At 63.6% G+C, this 16,133-nt stretch overlaps 1 protein-coding gene across 1 annotated transcript in view; it reads right to left on the reverse strand.

Moving 5' to 3' along the window:
- The window catches only part of LOC101878719 (dedicator of cytokinesis protein 2-like), a 45,742-nt gene that overhangs the window by 17,641 nt on the left and 11,968 nt on the right, over window positions 1–16,133 (reverse strand). The window contains exons 23-28 of the mRNA XM_034064654.1: window positions 13,790–13,901; window positions 11,803–11,873; window positions 11,284–11,390; window positions 10,032–10,159; window positions 9,392–9,448; window positions 8,720–8,815 (exon numbers count right to left, since the gene is read on the reverse strand). Of these exons, the coding sequence (XP_033920545.1) occupies window positions 8,720–8,815; window positions 9,392–9,448; window positions 10,032–10,159; window positions 11,284–11,390; window positions 11,803–11,873; window positions 13,790–13,901 (571 nt within the window). The remainder of the gene's footprint in view (window positions 1–8,719; window positions 8,816–9,391; window positions 9,449–10,031; window positions 10,160–11,283; window positions 11,391–11,802; window positions 11,874–13,789; window positions 13,902–16,133) is intronic.

Genomic DNA, 16,133 nt, shown 5'->3' on the forward strand with positions numbered 1-16,133 from the left:
GGACACGGCTCCCCCAGGCTTGTGAGGCACAGGGCGGGCAGCACTGGCTCCATCCCCGCGCCAGCTCCATCCTGCACCCGTTGCTGCCCATACTAACGAGCTGCCCCGTCCCTCCCGTGTCTCCGGCGCGTCCGGCCTCACAAGCACTCCCGGTGTCTGGGCACGGCTCCAGGCTCGGGAGGGAGCGTGGCGCATGGAGCAGCATCCCGACTAGTGCAGGGCTGGGGCTGCGGGAGCCGGGGCTGCTTGGCACGGAGGAAGCTGGGTTGGTACCAGGGTGAGTCCAGGTCACTGCACACTCTGGAACAGCAGGAGCAAGGCAAGAGGCGAGGGGAGCTGCTGGGGTGGGGGGGGTTGGTCCCATGTGTCCATCAGAAAGCGCCTGCAGAGCCAGCAAGGCTCCCTCATTGTGTGCTCAGCAGTGAGCCGGGACAGGGGTTGCAGGATGCAGGATGTGGGACATGGTGTGGTACAAGGGGGTAAATCTGTGCCATAGGGAGCCGAAGTGCTCCACTCTTCATTTGTATTTCTGGCATTTCTGGAATGCCGGGAGACTGAATGGCCAAGAGATGCAGCACCACCATCCACTGGGACTGGCACCACTCCTGGTGATGCTTCCCGAAATGAGCCATTCCTTAGCCTCCTCCGCACCCAGGACATCCCAGGCACGGCTTCTGCTGTGAGCCCCATGGTGTCCTGTCCCCAGGCAGTGTGAGGAGCCGGTGCAGCAGCTGGGGACAGGGTGGGCAGGGGCAGAGCAAGGCAGGAATAGGGGCTTGGTGCTGGTGGGGTTATGGCCAGGGACATGTCCCCATGCACGGCGGGTCCCCAGTGCCCATTCCAACCATGTCCCATGCATGACGGGTCCCCTGTGCCCAGTGTGGTCCTGCCCCTAATGGTGCTGTGTCCACCCCAGCCGTGTCCCACACACGTTGGGTGCCCCACACTCTGGTGCCCGGTACCCGGAGGGTGTCCTTTGTCCATCTGTCCCACACGTTGCCCCCGTGCCTGCCCCACGCTGCCCTCCTGCTGCCAGCACACGAGGCACCAGCCCCACGGAGCCAGAGCTATTTTTAACAGCCGCTTCTGCTTGATTTGAGCTGTGAACTTGGAACGTGTTTATGCTAAAGGGGTTTCTCTTTTTTCCTTCTCTTTGTGCTGAAGAGGCAGCGCTGGAGATCAAAGCTTGTCTCTTCGCGTTTGGTGACGGGGCTGGCAGGGAGCGGGCAGGGCCAGAGCTCCGCGGGCAGCGCGCTGCAGCTGGGGATGCTCGGGGGGCTGTGACGCTGGGACGGGGGCTCACGCACCTCTCTGTGTCCCCGCAGGTCCGGAGCCATGGGCAGGGACGTTCAGCACCCGACGGCGCGGGCAGCTCGGCACTGAGCGGGAGCATGGGGTGCCGGCAGCGGGGGGGCTCGGCCGGGGCCGGTGGGGCCGGGGCCGGGGGCCGGGGGCCGTAGGGCCCGGCGGGGGACACGATGCCCGCCTCCCGCACAGCATCCCCCCGGAGCTCGGGATGAGGCTGCCCCCGGCCCCGGCTGCAGCCGCCAGAGCCGGGGGCCCAGAGCCATGGTCAGCCGGGAGCCCGTGCCCAGCCCGGCGCCCGCGGGCGAGGGCAGCCAGGACAAAGCCATGACCGTGCGCTCGGTGCTGCTCAACCGCGACTCGCCCGACATCGAGATCCGCCTCAAGCGCCGCCGCAACCGCACGCAGCAGGTTCGCTTCAAGGACCTGGTGGAGAGCGGCGTGGAGCCCAAGGCAGCACCCAGCCCCAACACCCCTCGTGCCTCGCCGCCCCCCAGGGACGCCCCTGAGCCGGCGGCCGCCCCTCTCCGTGCCTCGCCGAGCCGGGCCCATGCCCAGCCGGGCTCGCTGACGCTGCCCATGCCGCGCAGGGCGTGCATGAGCACGGCCATCCAGACCTCCCCCGGCCTCCACAAGCCCTTGGCGGCCTCTCAGACGCGGAGCCAGAGCATCTGCGACGTGGCCGGGGCAGCGGTGCTGCCGGCTGGCGCCCGGTGCCCAGGGGGGTCCTTGCCCACCCCTCAGGAGCCCCGCAGCCTTCCCTATTCTGGTGCCCCTGCCCCGAGCACAGCCGGGTGTTCCGCTGCCCGCTGTGCCCCTGAGGCCTGCCCGCTGCCCACTGCCTGTGTCCGGCCCCGCAGGAGCCCCGGGGGGAGCCGTGGGACCACCCCGCGCCCTGCATCCGTGCCCTGCGGCCAGCCCCGACCCACCGAGCCGCGGGCACTTGGCCGGAGCGACTCAGAGTGGAGCTTGCCCCGGGGACACCTCCAGACCCTTGGGCAACCCCAGCCCTATGGACACACCAAGCCCCTGCCCCATGGGCAATCCCAGCCCCACGGACACCCCCAGACCTTGCCCCATGGGCAACCCCAGCCCCACGGACACCCCCAGACCCTGCCCCATGGGCAACCCCAGTCCCTCGGACACCCCCAGCACCTGCCCATCCAGCACCCTCAGCCCTTGCTCCACGGGCAACCCCAGCCCCTGCCCGTCGGACACCCCCAGCCCCTGCCCATCGGACACCCCCAGCCCCTTGAGCACCGTCAGCCTCTGCCCCATGGGCAACCCCAGCCCCTCGGGCAACCCCTGCCCCAAGGGCACTCCCAACCCCAGCCGTGCCACCCGCCGACCATGCCCTCCACGGGCATCCCCGGCCTCCGCCAGCCAGCTCAGGGCACTCCCCCGACCCCCCAGCCCCAGCTCTGCGGCTCGCCCAGGGGGGGCCCCTGCTGCTCCTCTGCAGACCCCCTGTCACCAGCGCAGGGCCGGCCCCGCTCTGCCGCCGCGGCCCTGGCCCGGCCGGAGCCCCGCGGCACCCGCAGCGAGCCCGGGCACGGCCCCACAGCACCGCAGGGACACGGGGCACCGCTGGGGACGCAGCCGCCCGGGCGGGCACCGGAGCTGCCCCGGGGCTGCCTCACCCCGCAGCAGTCAGAGACTCTGCGCCACGTCCAGGACCTCCTGCAGCTCGTGGTGGTGACCAAGGGGCCCCCCGCGGGGGCCGAGGAGGTGCGGGCAGCTCAGGGAGCGGGGCCCGGGGAGCACGGGGACCTGCGGTCCCAGCTGCAGTCCCTGGAAGGGGTGCTGCACACCAGCCAACAGACCATCCGTGTGCTGCTGGACGTCATCCAGGACCTGGAGAAGAAGGAGGCGCAGCGGGACGGGTGAGCCCGCGGGGCTGGAGTGGGGCCTGGGGCGCTGATGTCCCTGCAGGGCTCGGGATGGGGACGGGGGGTTACTGCCACAGCTCTGGGGGCTGCCACCTCCCTCGTGCGTTAAATCCCCGTGCAGGTGGCACCAGGTCTTGGTACAATGTCTCTGGCTTGTTCTGCTCATGCCAGGGATAGGGCGAGGGATGCAGCCATGGGGACAATGGAAGCTGAGTCCCTGCCCAGCTCCGGAGCAGCTGATGTGCCCATCAGTCACTGGGAATGGGAACCAGGATGTCACATCCTGCCTGCAGGCTCAGTCCGGCCATGGCAGATGCCCTAGGAACAACCTCTCTGTTCCTCAGCCTGCTTTCACCCATCCTTGAGTTACCTATGGCACAGATTTATTGGCTGGTGATGAGTCTGTGCCCTGAGGAGGTGCCCCCCCCTCACCCCCACCCTGCCCTGCACAGGACCTGCTCCATGGTGTTAGACATAAGCCTGTGATGGCCCAGAGCTGAGACCCTCCAAACTCATATCCCACAAGGGCCACCAACCCCCCAGGAGATGTCAGGAGCCGCTCACCCCATGCAGACCTGGCCCCAGCCAGTAAAGCCCTCTGGAGCTTATCTCCCCTGTTCTGAGCCAGCTGGACCCCACCAGGGCAGCTCAAGGATCTGCTCATGGAACTGGATTAAGCCTGGGCTGGCTGGAGCTGGAGCTCAGTCAGAGCCACCCTCATGCCACCTCCCAGAGCAGAGCTGACGGGACTGGACATGGGGAGGTCGTGCAGCCAGGACAGGCTGCAGTTTAGTCCAAGGGGATGGACACCCCCAGTCCCTGCCCTGGCATTTGGCCACCTTGGGAGGAAAACCAGTGCCCAGTGTCTGAGCAGCTCCTGCCCCCTGCTCCTCATGGGGACAGCAGCAAAGAGCAGTGTGTAGGTTGGAAGGGACCTTAAAGGTCGTCCAGCTCCAGCCCCTGCCATGGGCAGGGACACCTTCCACTAGGGCAGGTTGCTGGCACCTACTGCCAGCAGCATCCCACTCCAAACCCTTACCCCGTGATTCACTCTCCTCCTGGGCAAGGTGCAGGCTGTATGTTGGATAACCCCACGCCCACATATATTTATGCACCATGTGTATATATATAAAGTATCATGATCTAATTTATGTGCTAACAGGGAAATCCCCAATGTAACACATAATTTGGTGCATTAAGACCTAGTTCCTGAGGGCTGAGAACAATCATGATCAAGGTCAAGGAACAGGAGGAAGACTGAAACAGGAAAACGTGACTACAATGTGGGACAGGGGGTGTTTCTCAGCTGTCCCCCCAAATCTGCAGCCTGCTCTGCCCAGGAGGGGAGATGGAACCTGCGAAGGTGACCAAAAGCATTTCACAGCACCCTTATCATAGAATCACAGACTCTCAGAATGGTTTGAGTTGAAGGGAGCTTAAAGCTCCTCCAGCTCCAACCCCTTCCACTGGAGCAGCTGCTCCAAGCCCCTGTGTCCAACCTGGCCTTGAGCACTGCCAGGGATGGGGCAGCCACAGCTTCTCTGGACACCCTGTGCCAGCGCCTCAGCACCCTCACAGGGAACAGCTTCTGCCTCAGAGCTCAGCTCAGTCTCCCCTCTCTTGGGCAGGTTCAAGCCATTCCCCTTGGCCTGTCCCTACAGGCCCTTGTCCCAAGCTCCTCTCCAGCTTTCCTGCAGCCCCTTTAGGCACTGGAACTGCTCTAAAGTCTCCCCTTCAGGAGCCTTCTCTTGTCCAGGCTGCCCCAGCCCAGCTCTCTCAGCCTGGCTCCAGAGCAGTTGGGCATCACAGGAGAGAGCTTTGCTTTCATCTGAGTCCTGTGTCCTTCCCTGGATGCTTCTCCAGTCCAAAAGCATCAAAAAGATATAAACCCCGAGTGTGGTGTGGGCTCGGATGAGCCTCTGCCCATCTGTCAGAGCACTGCTCTGCTGCCAGTGCCCCCGCTCCTGCCCTAGTGCCATGTGTGGGGACACACACAGTGACCTGGGGGGGCCGTGGCACAAGGCACAGCTCTGGGATGGGGATGAAAGGAGGCAGACACAGTGTGAAGGATTCGGGGCTTCTGCTCTGCTCATGTCTGCTGAGGCACCATCACGTCTGGCCTGGCACTAACCAGCATCACAGGAGGAGAGGAACTGGGATCAGGGAGGAGAGGAGCCGGGATCAGGAAGGAGAGGAGCTGGGATCAGTAAGGAGAGGAGCTGGGATCAGGAAGGAGCCGGGATCAGGGAGGAGAGAAGCTGGGATCAGAGAGGAGAGGAGCCGGGATCAGGAAGGAGCTTGGATCCGGCAGGAGCTGGGATCAGGAAGGAGCTGGGATCAGGGAGGAGAGAAGCCGGGATCAGGGAGGAGCCGGGATCAGGGAGGAGAGGAGCTGGGATCAGGGGTGCCAGCCCCGGCTCCTGGCCGCTGCAGGGAAGGTCTCCGGGCTCACAGCGCCTCTGCTCTGCCGCAGGCGACACTCGTACCGGACAGGACAAGACATCGCCAACTGCGGCACCTGCCGGGACTGCGCCTGCATCATCTACAGGTACGAGCCCGCCCCGGCTCCCTGCCCATTCCCTGCTGGGATCAGAGGTACGGAGGGAGGGGAGCTGCCTGTGCCCGTCCCCTGTCCGTGTGGTCCCGAGGGGCTGCGGGGTCTCCCCCTGTTCACACCGAAGCCGTCGCTGGGTGCATGGCACTAACACAGCCACAGCTTTCCCTCTGTTGTGCCAGAAACACCTCCAGCGCCTTAGGACACACAACCGGGTGCGCGGGGCAAGCAGAGCCCTCCTGAGCCAGGTCCTGACTCTGGCAAAGGCCTTTGCAGGGAGCTCCAAAGGAAAAGGTGCTGGAGCACGTGGGGAGCAACTGTCCCCGTGGCACTGCAGCAAGCACGGGGCTCGCTGGGTGCGATGTGGGTGCGGGCACCCCACGGCTGCAGCCGGCTCCTTCACAGCAGGGCCCTGCTTGTGCTTGCACTGAGCCTGGTTCCTTCGTCTGGGCCCTTGGTTCTGCCTCCCAGCACCAGCTCTAGGTGAGGCCATGGGAGCCTTCTCCTCCACTGGAAAATGGCCATTCCACCAACGGGGAATGGATGAGGGCACAGCCCCTGCACACCCTCCTGTGCTGCCTCAGTTCTTGTTCTCCTGTTTACACCACGAGCTTCCCTGGTGCGGCTCGGGGGACTGTTGATGCTAATGGACCCTGACTGCACACAGCGGGGCCATGGGGGCACATGCCACATCCCAGATAAACAGCTCCTGACCTGGTGCAGGGGCTTTCAGGCTGGGCCACCCTCAGCTGCCCTCCTGCACCTTCTTCTTCATTGATCCTCAGAGCCTGGTGCTGCCTCTGCCTTTCCCTTGAGCTTAGCTGTGCTCATCCCTGTTCCATCTCCTCCCCAGAGCTCTGTTTACCCTAAATACCCAGAGAAGCTGTGGCTGCCCCATCCCTGGCAGTGCTCAAGGCCAGGTTGGACACAGGGGCTTGGAGCAGCTGCTCCAGTGGAAGGGGTCCCTGCCTGTGGCAGGGGTTGGAGCTGGATGAGCTGTAAGGTCCCTTCCAACTGTAACTATTCCATGGTTCCATGACAAAACCTCCCCAGAGGGCACTCTGCTCCCCAAGCTCCTGCCAGTGGCTGCTCCTGTGCAAGACCCCTTGCCAGCAGCGCTGCAGCAGGATGGGTCCTGCACCACCAACCCCATGCATCCCAGCAACCCTGGGAGTGCAGTGGGGCTCCCAGGGACGTGTCCTGGCAACGTGCATGGGGCTGAGCATGGGGGGGATGCAGGGAGGGAGGTGGCAGTGGGGCACAGACTCATGGAGGGGTCCATGCGGAGACACTGACACTGCCCCCCCCCCCCCAATTCCTGCAGCGTGGAGCACGATTTCCGGCAGCAGGAGGGCCGCTTCCAGCGCGTGCTGAGCCATATGGACGGGGACGTGGCCCCCGGCTCCCCGGAGGCAGTGGTGGGCACCACGGTGCCACCGCGCCAGGAGCCATCACTGGGGCTGAGGCCACCCATGAAGATGGACCCCAAGAAACACCGGCGGAAATGCTTCTGGTTCCTGTGAGCCTGAGGCCTGCCCTGCCCCTGCTCCTGCAGGGTTTGGTAGCACCAGCTTTTCTACTTCTAACCCTTGGTTCAGAGCAATGAAGCCCCTGTGGAACCAACCAGGTCTGTAAACTGGGTGCGTGACCTGGTGTGGCACCAGGGAGAGGGACCGGGACTGGTGTGTGATGGGAACTCAATAAATCCCACGGGGACACTATTTTTGTTACATCCTCTCCACTGTACATTCTATTCTGAGTGAGAATGAGGATGAGGATGAGGCTGAAGATGAAGATGGGGTGGGTGATGAGGATGGGGCTGAGGATGAGGATGGGGCTCATCCCCTGCAGTGCTCACCCAGCCCCAGGCTCGGGGCTCCCCAAGTGTCACCAACAGCCACAGTGCTCCCGGTGCCCATCCCTGTGTCCCAGAGCAGGGGCTGCCCCCCCATACCCGGTCAGCCCGCGGTAACCACAAGCACCGAGGCTGCACCAGGACAATGGTCCCTGTGCAGCCTGTTCCCAACACGCTGCAGGGAGGGTGGGCTGGGGGGGAAGAGCTTCCATCCCACTGCCGCACCTCCGTCAGTCGGGTCTTCAGGGACAAGGACAAAGCAGGATGGCAAAGTGCAGCCTTAGCCCGGCGAGGCTGAAGCCAAAGGGCCGAGGTTCTGCTCCGGATGTCCAACACCTCCCCAGCCACAGCACAACACAGCATAGCACAGCACAGCACTCCCTACGGCACAACACTGCCCCACGGCACAACACTGCCCCACAGCACAGCACTGCCCCACAGCACGGAGCTTCCCCACGGCACAGCACTGCCCCACGGCACAGCACTGCCCCACGGCACAACACTGCCCCACGGCACAACACTGCCCCACAGCACAGCACTGCCCCACAGCACGGAGCTTCCCCACGGCACAGCACTTCTCGACGGCAAAGCCCTTCCCCAGGGCACGGCGCTTCCCTGCTGCTGCCCAGCCCCATCGCTCTCTCCGGGCTCCAGAGCAGCTCGCCGGGCGCACACGAGCCCACTGGCTCTGCCCCACGTCCCATCGGTGCCCGTGGAGCCACCCTGGCCACAGCTCCGGTCCCCTCCTTCGTGCTGGATCAGTGCTGGAAGCTCTGACCTGCCCACCCCTCTATGAGGTGTCCCCGCTCCTCCCTTCCGTATGATCTTGGCACATGAAGCTGTGACCGTTCACCGGGTCCAGTCGCCTGTTTCCTACAGAGCACAGCCCGAAGCCCTCCTCTACTTCCCAAAGGGGCTTCCAGTCCCTCGGGCACTGCCCGCTCCTCCCAATGCCCCCCCCTTGCTCCAGGGCTGCTCCCGGCGCTGCTCCCCTTCCCTCCCGCATCCTTCCGCGTCCAAGCCCGCACATCCCCACAGGCAGCGGCAGGCAGGACTGCAGCGCTGGGCACCGGAGCCCTCGGCAGCGGCTGCATCCGCCCCGTCCGCGGCACTCACCCGCAGGGAGCTCCGCCGCTCCAGGACCATGACCCTGCGGGTAACGGGGCGCAGGAGCCGCTCCAGGACCAACCGGACGTGCTCCTTCACCTGCACCTGCGAGGCACAGCGGGGAGCTGTGGGTAGGCTGGGATGGAGGGAGCACACAGGCAACACGGGGCAAGGGGGGTGGCTACTGAGGTATGGACACCGCTGGCACCCTGGTACATCAGCGTGGCACTGCAGTGGTGGAGCCCAGCATCCCCCAGTGCTGCCTTATCCTTCCTGTGCTCTAACAACAGCAACCTTCATCCCTGGCCCTGCTCTGCCAGACCTGCTCCAGCACCACAGCCATCCATGCTCACATGCCCCAAGCACCCAGGTGTGCTCCAGCCCAGGCACCTGCCAGTGCACAGCACAGCACCAAGTCCATGGGCCATGGGTGAAGGTGTGGGTCCAGACCCCCCTCAGGGCAGGACAGGGGATGCTGGGGGATCCAGTAAGCCCAGAGCCCTGTGGGCCCAAGCACCACTGTTCCCACACTGCAGCATCACTACGGCATCATTGCAACATCACTGCAGCTGCTCTGGCTCTGGGTGATCATGTAGGTTTGTCACCATAGTAGGATGCAGATCAACCCTTACTGACCCCTCACACCATGTGCCAAGCACCAGAGCCAAGCACAGCACTCACCAGCTCCTGGTGCTGCTCCTTGTCTGTGCCGGGTTGTGCCTCCAGCTCCTCTGCTCTCTGCAATGAACAGATCGTGGGATGTGGGGCTGGTGCCAGCACAGACAGTCCTGGCCATGGGAGGCATTGAGGATGGGTCAGGCATCCACAGCAGCACAGTGCCAGGGGCAGCAGGATTTGCCCCTTTGGCACTGGGCAGGGGCTCTGGGGCATGGTCTGCTCCCTGCTGCAGGGCTCATGGAGCACACTTAGGTCCATCACTGCTGACTCTGGAGAGCAGCAGTGCCCAGGGACCTTCCTGCCCTCACCGTGCTCCCAGTGTGCAGGACAGTGGGAGGCACAGTTTGTGCTGCAGCCCCTGATCCTCTGCCCCAGCTTGGAGGAACCTTCCACACTTCCCCCATTCCTTCGGAATCTTTGTAGAGCAGCTGAGGTGGAAATCAAATGGGATCCCCCCCATCGTGGGCAAATTCCCGGTGGGACAGTGGCCACCAAGAGCCCCCTTTGCCTTTGGGTGACCAACACCGGCCCCAGCCATATAATGGGCAGTAGCTCATGCTTAACTCTTCTCAAAGGGGTTTTTCAGGTCACTGCAAGGTGATGACTGCAGAGGGAAAGGAGGAGCCGAGGGGACGGGATTTACCTTCTGGGCCTGGTACAGCACCTCCAGGATGCTGCTGAGCAGCTCGATGCAGGCCTCCTCCTCCTCCCCTTTCTCCACCAGGTCCTGCAGCAGCGGCACAGCCACCTGCAGCAGCAGCTGCCGGCATTCTGTGGGCAACACGGAGGTGCTGGGGTGGTGGCTGGCGCTCAGCAGCACTGGGAGCACTGGGCAGGGACCAACAGGATGGATGGGACCAGCACAACGTCTGCACTGGGCTGCAGCTTCCCTGCGTGCAGCCATCACCTTCCCCCTTCATGGAGTGGGTTTTGAAGCAACATTGAGTCCTGGTGAGAAAGCTCCAGGGAAGGAATCCACTGCCCTGTTACACAGCTAAAAGCAACTCAACAAAACAAGCCTCATCTGAACCTGGTTTGCTTCAGCTCCACATTGGACTTGGTTCTGCTTCCCTGCTCTGCTAAAGGTGCTTCAGCTGTGAGACCCTTTAAGCTGGAAGACTAAGCTGGGCACCAGCTGGGCAAACCAGGGCTTCTGCTGCTGGATCCATGAAAAACCTGCTCATCCCACTGCATCCTACCCTGTAATCTGGAGGTACCTGGGACTGTGACCTTGTCCTCAGTGGCAGCAAGGAGCCATTAAGGCTCCCAGCACTTTACGCTGTTTATCACAGACCCACAGAATGGTTTGTATTGAAGGGAGCTTAAAGCTCCTCCAGCTCCAACCCCTGCCCCGGGCAGGGACCCCTTCCACCGGAGCAGCTGCTCCAAGCCCCTGTGTCCAACCTGGCCTTGAGCACTGCCAGGGATGGGGCAGCCACAGCTTCTCTGGGCACCCTGTGCCAGCGCCTCAGCACCCTCACAGGGAACAGCTTCTGCCTCAGAGCTCAGCTCAGTCTCCCCTCGGGCAGGTTCAAGCCATTCCCCTTGGCCTGTCCCTACAGGCCCTTGTCCCAAGCCCCTCTCCAGCTTTCCTGCAGCCCCTTTAGGCACTGGAGCTGCTCTCAGGTCTCCCCTTCTCTTTTCCAGGCTGCCCCAGCCCAGCTCTCTCAGCCTGGCTCCAGAGCAGGGATGCTCCAGCCCTCGCAGCATCTCCATGGTTCACTCCATAGCCCTGGCTGCATCCGGTGAGGGTCTGGGCATTGTGTCCCTGCCAGCAGAGCCACCTGGGCACCACAGGTAGAGGAGGGTCGCTGCAGCAGGGACTCGTCCCCATTCCATCCCATTCCATGGCCTTCCCAGGGGCTCAGCCCTGCTCCCCCCCGTGCCCCTCTCACCATAGGACTGGAAGGCTTTGCTGTGGACGATGTCGCTCAGGGACTGCAGCTTCTGCCTCAGCAGCCGCTGTGGGGGCAGGTTCCCGATGAAGTCCCGCAGCAGCGCCCTGCGGAGGAGCGTGTGGGACCGCGGCTGCCGGCGGCATTCCCGAGCGGCCGGGACCGGGAGCGGCTGTCCCCGTGCTGCGGCCGGGACCGGGACCGTCCCCGTGCTGCGGCCGGGGCCGGGAGCGGCTGTCCCCGTGCTGCGGCCGGGACCGGGAGCGGCTGTCCCCGTGCTGCGGCCGGGGCCGGGAGCGGCTGTCCCCGTGCTGCGGCCGGGGCCGGGACCGGCTGTCCCCGTGCTGCGGCTGTTCCCTGGGCTGAGCTGCCCCAGCTCAGAGCAGCCCGAGCACAGCACGGACGGGGGGTTGGCACTGAAGGGCACCATCCTGCATCCCTGCCGGCAGCTGCCAGGGTGCGGGGTCAGCACACGGGGATGGGGCAGGTTGGGGGTGAGGGGGGTGATGAGGACCCTACCCCAGCACGGAGGAGTCGAGGATCCCACACACGTCCTCGAGGATGGAGGGCAGGTACTTCAGGGCTGCTCCCTGCAGAGACACAGCAGCACAGCTGCACACTGCGGGCAGGGGGTGACCCCCCCAGGCTGTGGCTGCTGCACCAGAAGCATCCCTGTTCATCCCCTCTGCCTAAAGCAGCAGCCTGGGCACCATCCCCGGAGAATGAGCATCCCACGGGGAGCAGCTTCCTCCTGCTGAGCCAGCGGCACCCGAAATCACTGACCCCAGTCCCTGCCTCTGCCACAGCAGCCACAACAACCGGCTCCAGCCCCTGCTGTAGCACCAGTGTGCGGCTGGGATGGTCACACACACTCCTGCACTTCAGCATCATGGCAGGAGCTTCACTGCCTGCAGACTCAGCTGATCCCCTCCTGCAGGACCCGGCTCACAGGCCCCTGAGCTGCCTCCCGAGGCAGAAACCTCATGTTTGAAGCATCCTGCATGGGGTTTTCCCCAAGGATCAGCCCTTTGAGCAGCCACTGCTGCCTCCTGCCCTCTCCAGGCAGAGGGACTCTGCAGCTCCATGTCCCAGCTCTGCCCTGCCCTCCTTGGGGCCCACCAAAAGCTGTCCCATGCACTCGTCGCCCTTCCCTGGGGCCTTTCCAGCTCCACTGCATGTTCCAAAGCACGGACACCCAGCGCAGATCACGCAGGGACTTACACTGTGGCAAAGGACATTTGCTGGTGTCTTCTTGAGCCCCTTCATGGTAATTCCCACACTTGAGTATTCCCTGACCAGTGCCAGGCACCATCACCTGGGTCCCAGCCTGTCTCCAGACCAGAGGTGCTCCAGCTCTGTGTTTCCCCACACCTCGGTTGGTTCCTGGCACAGCTGGATCCCAGACACTGGTTTCCCCTCTCCCAAGCATCCTCAGCCTCCTCTGCAGCCCTTTACATGTGCCTGGTGGATCCGGCTGCACACGCATGCCCATGGCTGTAATGTGCCATCACCACCACAGCTACCCCGACCCACCAGAGCCACTGCAGGGAAGCCTCTTCCCGACCTCCCCTGCTGGAGCATGGCTCCACTTGGGCTGTGTTTTCAGGACCTGTTCCTTGCAGTCCCGATCCTGGTGCTGGGAGCTGCAGGTGGAAACTGCAGCAGCTTCCATAGCAGAGTCTCTAGAGCAGCAGCACTGAGACGGAAATCAGGACAAGATGCTGCATGGATGGGAGAGGGGGCAAGGAGGGACCATCCTGCTCCTCCCCAGCAGGGTGGCTGCTGTGGGGTCTTCAGACTGCTTGGTTTAGGTCATAGGGGGTTGACTGAGGCTGCCATGAAACACCACAACACAGAAGCTGCCGCTTGTCCAAGGCCACTGTGTGTGATGGGATCCCCATGTGCCTCTCTCCATCCCGGACACCATCCTCACCCTGGCACAGGACCAAAGCAACACCAACCAGCCCCAGCTCCTGCCTTCTCTCCCTGACTGAAATCATGGACACATGGATCCATCGCATTCCCCACTCTGCTCTGGCCCCAGAACATGGGCACAGGGGGGCCCTCAACACCAGGTGCTGGTAGAGGCTATGGATGTGCCAAGGGGCCCTGCAGTGCCCAAGGCATCGCTCCTGCTCCTCCTGAACCCCTTGGAGCCAGGCCCCAGGGGCAGGGATGGGTCTGGGCCAGCTCCAGAGCAGGGATGAGCAGCAGGAGCCTTCCAGGACCCTCCTCCAGGAGCTCAGCACCAGCACCAGCACAGCCCCAGGCACCAGCACAGTGTGGGTTTGAGGTCTGGGCCCTCAGGGGGGGTCTCCAGCTGGGGGGGGCACAAGCGGGGACCGTGGGGAGGGCAGGACCCTGCAGGGCAGCAGCTCCCATCAGCACCCTGCACATGGGGCTCTGCATGGCCGGTGTCACCCAGCATGGGCACAGGCGGTGTCACCGCAGCTGCAGCACCATCCACCCCACCACGTACCAGTGCTGAGCCCCCCAGCACCCGTACCTGGGACAGCAGCGTGGGGCCCTCCAGCGGGGACTGCATCAGCTGGTTCAGACACAGGAAAAACCTCTGCAGCGAGTGCTGGAACTCGGCAGCCTCCTTCCCCTCGTAGAGCCTGCAACAGGCAGAGGCACACGGGGACACGCTCGTGGTGAGCGTGGTGATGGGGCTGAGCACCTCGACAGGTGATGCACTGCTCAGCACCACCTTGGATCCCCATTCACCACACTCTTTGGTGACTGTTTCCACAGCTGCCTCCAGCAGGACCCAGCACAGCCATTGCTGGGCACCAGCACTTGACATGTGCACAGTGACCTGTACCAAAGGCTGGTGCCACAGGTACCCCCCTCACACCCACTCACAGGTCGATGCTTTGGGTTTTAACTGGACTTGTTCACAGTCCTGAGTGCCGGAGTTCCAGCTCTGGGGCAGCAGCACAAGAGGCACCCAAGGACACCCCACTGCAGCCCAGACCACGGCGGGAGCTATTGGGGTCCCCAGTGACATCCCCATGGAGGAGGCCACTGGGGACACTCAGCAGCCCCAGGGTCTGGGCTGCATAAGCGGGTGGCTGTGGGGCAGGGGCAAAGGGGTAGCACTTGCAGGGCACTGGGGGGGACGGGGACAGGAGAGGGGATGAGAGGGTCCATGTTGGAGCCATGGGGGGATTTGGCTGCAGGAACAGGGGCTGTGAGTGGTGACCGGGGTGGTGATGGGGGGACATGGCTGCGGCTACCCCCGCTTGTGGGGTGAACTCTGGGGTGACAACAGCACCTCCAGGAAACCCTCCCCCCCCAGCAGCAGAAGCAGAAGTGGCTGCAGGAACTGGCAGGGAGGAAGCAGTGAACGGGGTTCGTGTCACTGTGTGTCACCAAGCCCCAGGTCCCTACCCCACCATGGGGGCTCAGGGTTACTGTAGGGTGCACAGGACAGGTCTCGATGTGGGGATGGGCACGGGGGGCTCCACCACTCCCTGCCTGCCTTGGTCTGGCCCCTGGGAGTGCAGTGCAGCACCTGCTGCTCCCGAACCTCCTGCCCGAACCAGGGAGCCCCTTCCCCAGGCAGTGCCCATGGGGCTCAGGCCATGAACCTCCTGATCCAGCTGAGCTCCCTCCGGGCACCCTCATCATCCTGCCTGAGCTGCCAGCAGCGCACCCAGAAACAGAGATGCAGCATCTGCAGCTCACTGTAATTACAGCTAATTCCTTTCAATCGCAGATGTGTACAAATTGTAGCAGCATTTAAAGCATTTAGAAGATCTGAGGAGCTCTTGTTACTGCGGTTGAGATCGCCAAGATAAAGGGAAGATGAATCAAAGCACTGCCTGTCTGCAGGGAGTGCTTTGTGCCAGCACTAACACAGGGTTGGGTGCTCCATCTAGTTCACTTGCTGTGCCAGCAGCTCTACAAGCTGGGGATTTCCTCTGTGTGAGAGGAGGGGATCCCTCCATCGTGTGCTGGAGCATCCCAGAGCCCTGCAGCACCGCCGGGCCCTGCATGGGGCAGGAGGGGGCTCTGTCGGACCGGGCAGCAGGAGCCGCATGCTCCTCCCAGTGCGATGGGGGGGACAGAGCAGAGGCAAAGGGGGCTCGGAGGGGCCTGGGGCTGCGGGACCCTCCTCAGCTCCTCCCCATGAGCAGGGCACAGAGCACGGGTGGGACCTCAGCGCATCCCAGCACCTCTGCACGGTGCTCAGGACCCGGGGCAGGAGCAGCCCCCCCCTGTTCCCACTGACCACGGGCAGAGCCTGCACCTCCCACTGCTCACTGGGGACGCTTCGGGTTTCGGTGCCACATACTGGGAATGAAAGAGGAATGTGACTCGTGGCTTCTGGTAACAGAGCAGTCGTGCTTGGACCCAGCACACGGCCTGGCTCACCCCCCCTACCTGGCACAGCCCTGTTGTGCCATCACATACTGGGACAGGGGAACAAGTGAAACCAGGTCCTGTGAGAGCTCTGGAGGTCCCCAGCGGGGAGCTGTGACCTTGTCCTCAGCAGCAACAAGGAGCCATTGAGACCCCCCAGCCCCTTACACTGCTTCTAACAGACCCACAGAATGGTTTGTATTGAAAGGACCTTAAAGCTCCTCCAGCTCCAACCCCTGCCACGGGCAGGGACCCCTTCCACTGGAGCAGCTGTTCCAAGCCCCTGTGTCCAACCTGGCCTTGAGCACTGCCAGGGATGGGGCAGCCACAGCTTCTCTGGGCACCCTGTGCCAGCGCCTCAGCACCCTCACAGGGAACAGCTTCTGCCTCAGAGCTCAGCTCAGTCTCCCCTGTTCTGTCAGGTTCAAGCCATTCCCCTTGGCCTGTCCCTGCATCCCTTGTCTAAATCCCCTCTCACAACC

This window comes from Melopsittacus undulatus, chromosome 7 (genome assembly GCF_012275295.1).
Source record: "Melopsittacus undulatus isolate bMelUnd1 chromosome 7, bMelUnd1.mat.Z, whole genome shotgun sequence".
Taxonomy (NCBI): Eukaryota; Metazoa; Chordata; class Aves; order Psittaciformes; family Psittaculidae; genus Melopsittacus; species Melopsittacus undulatus.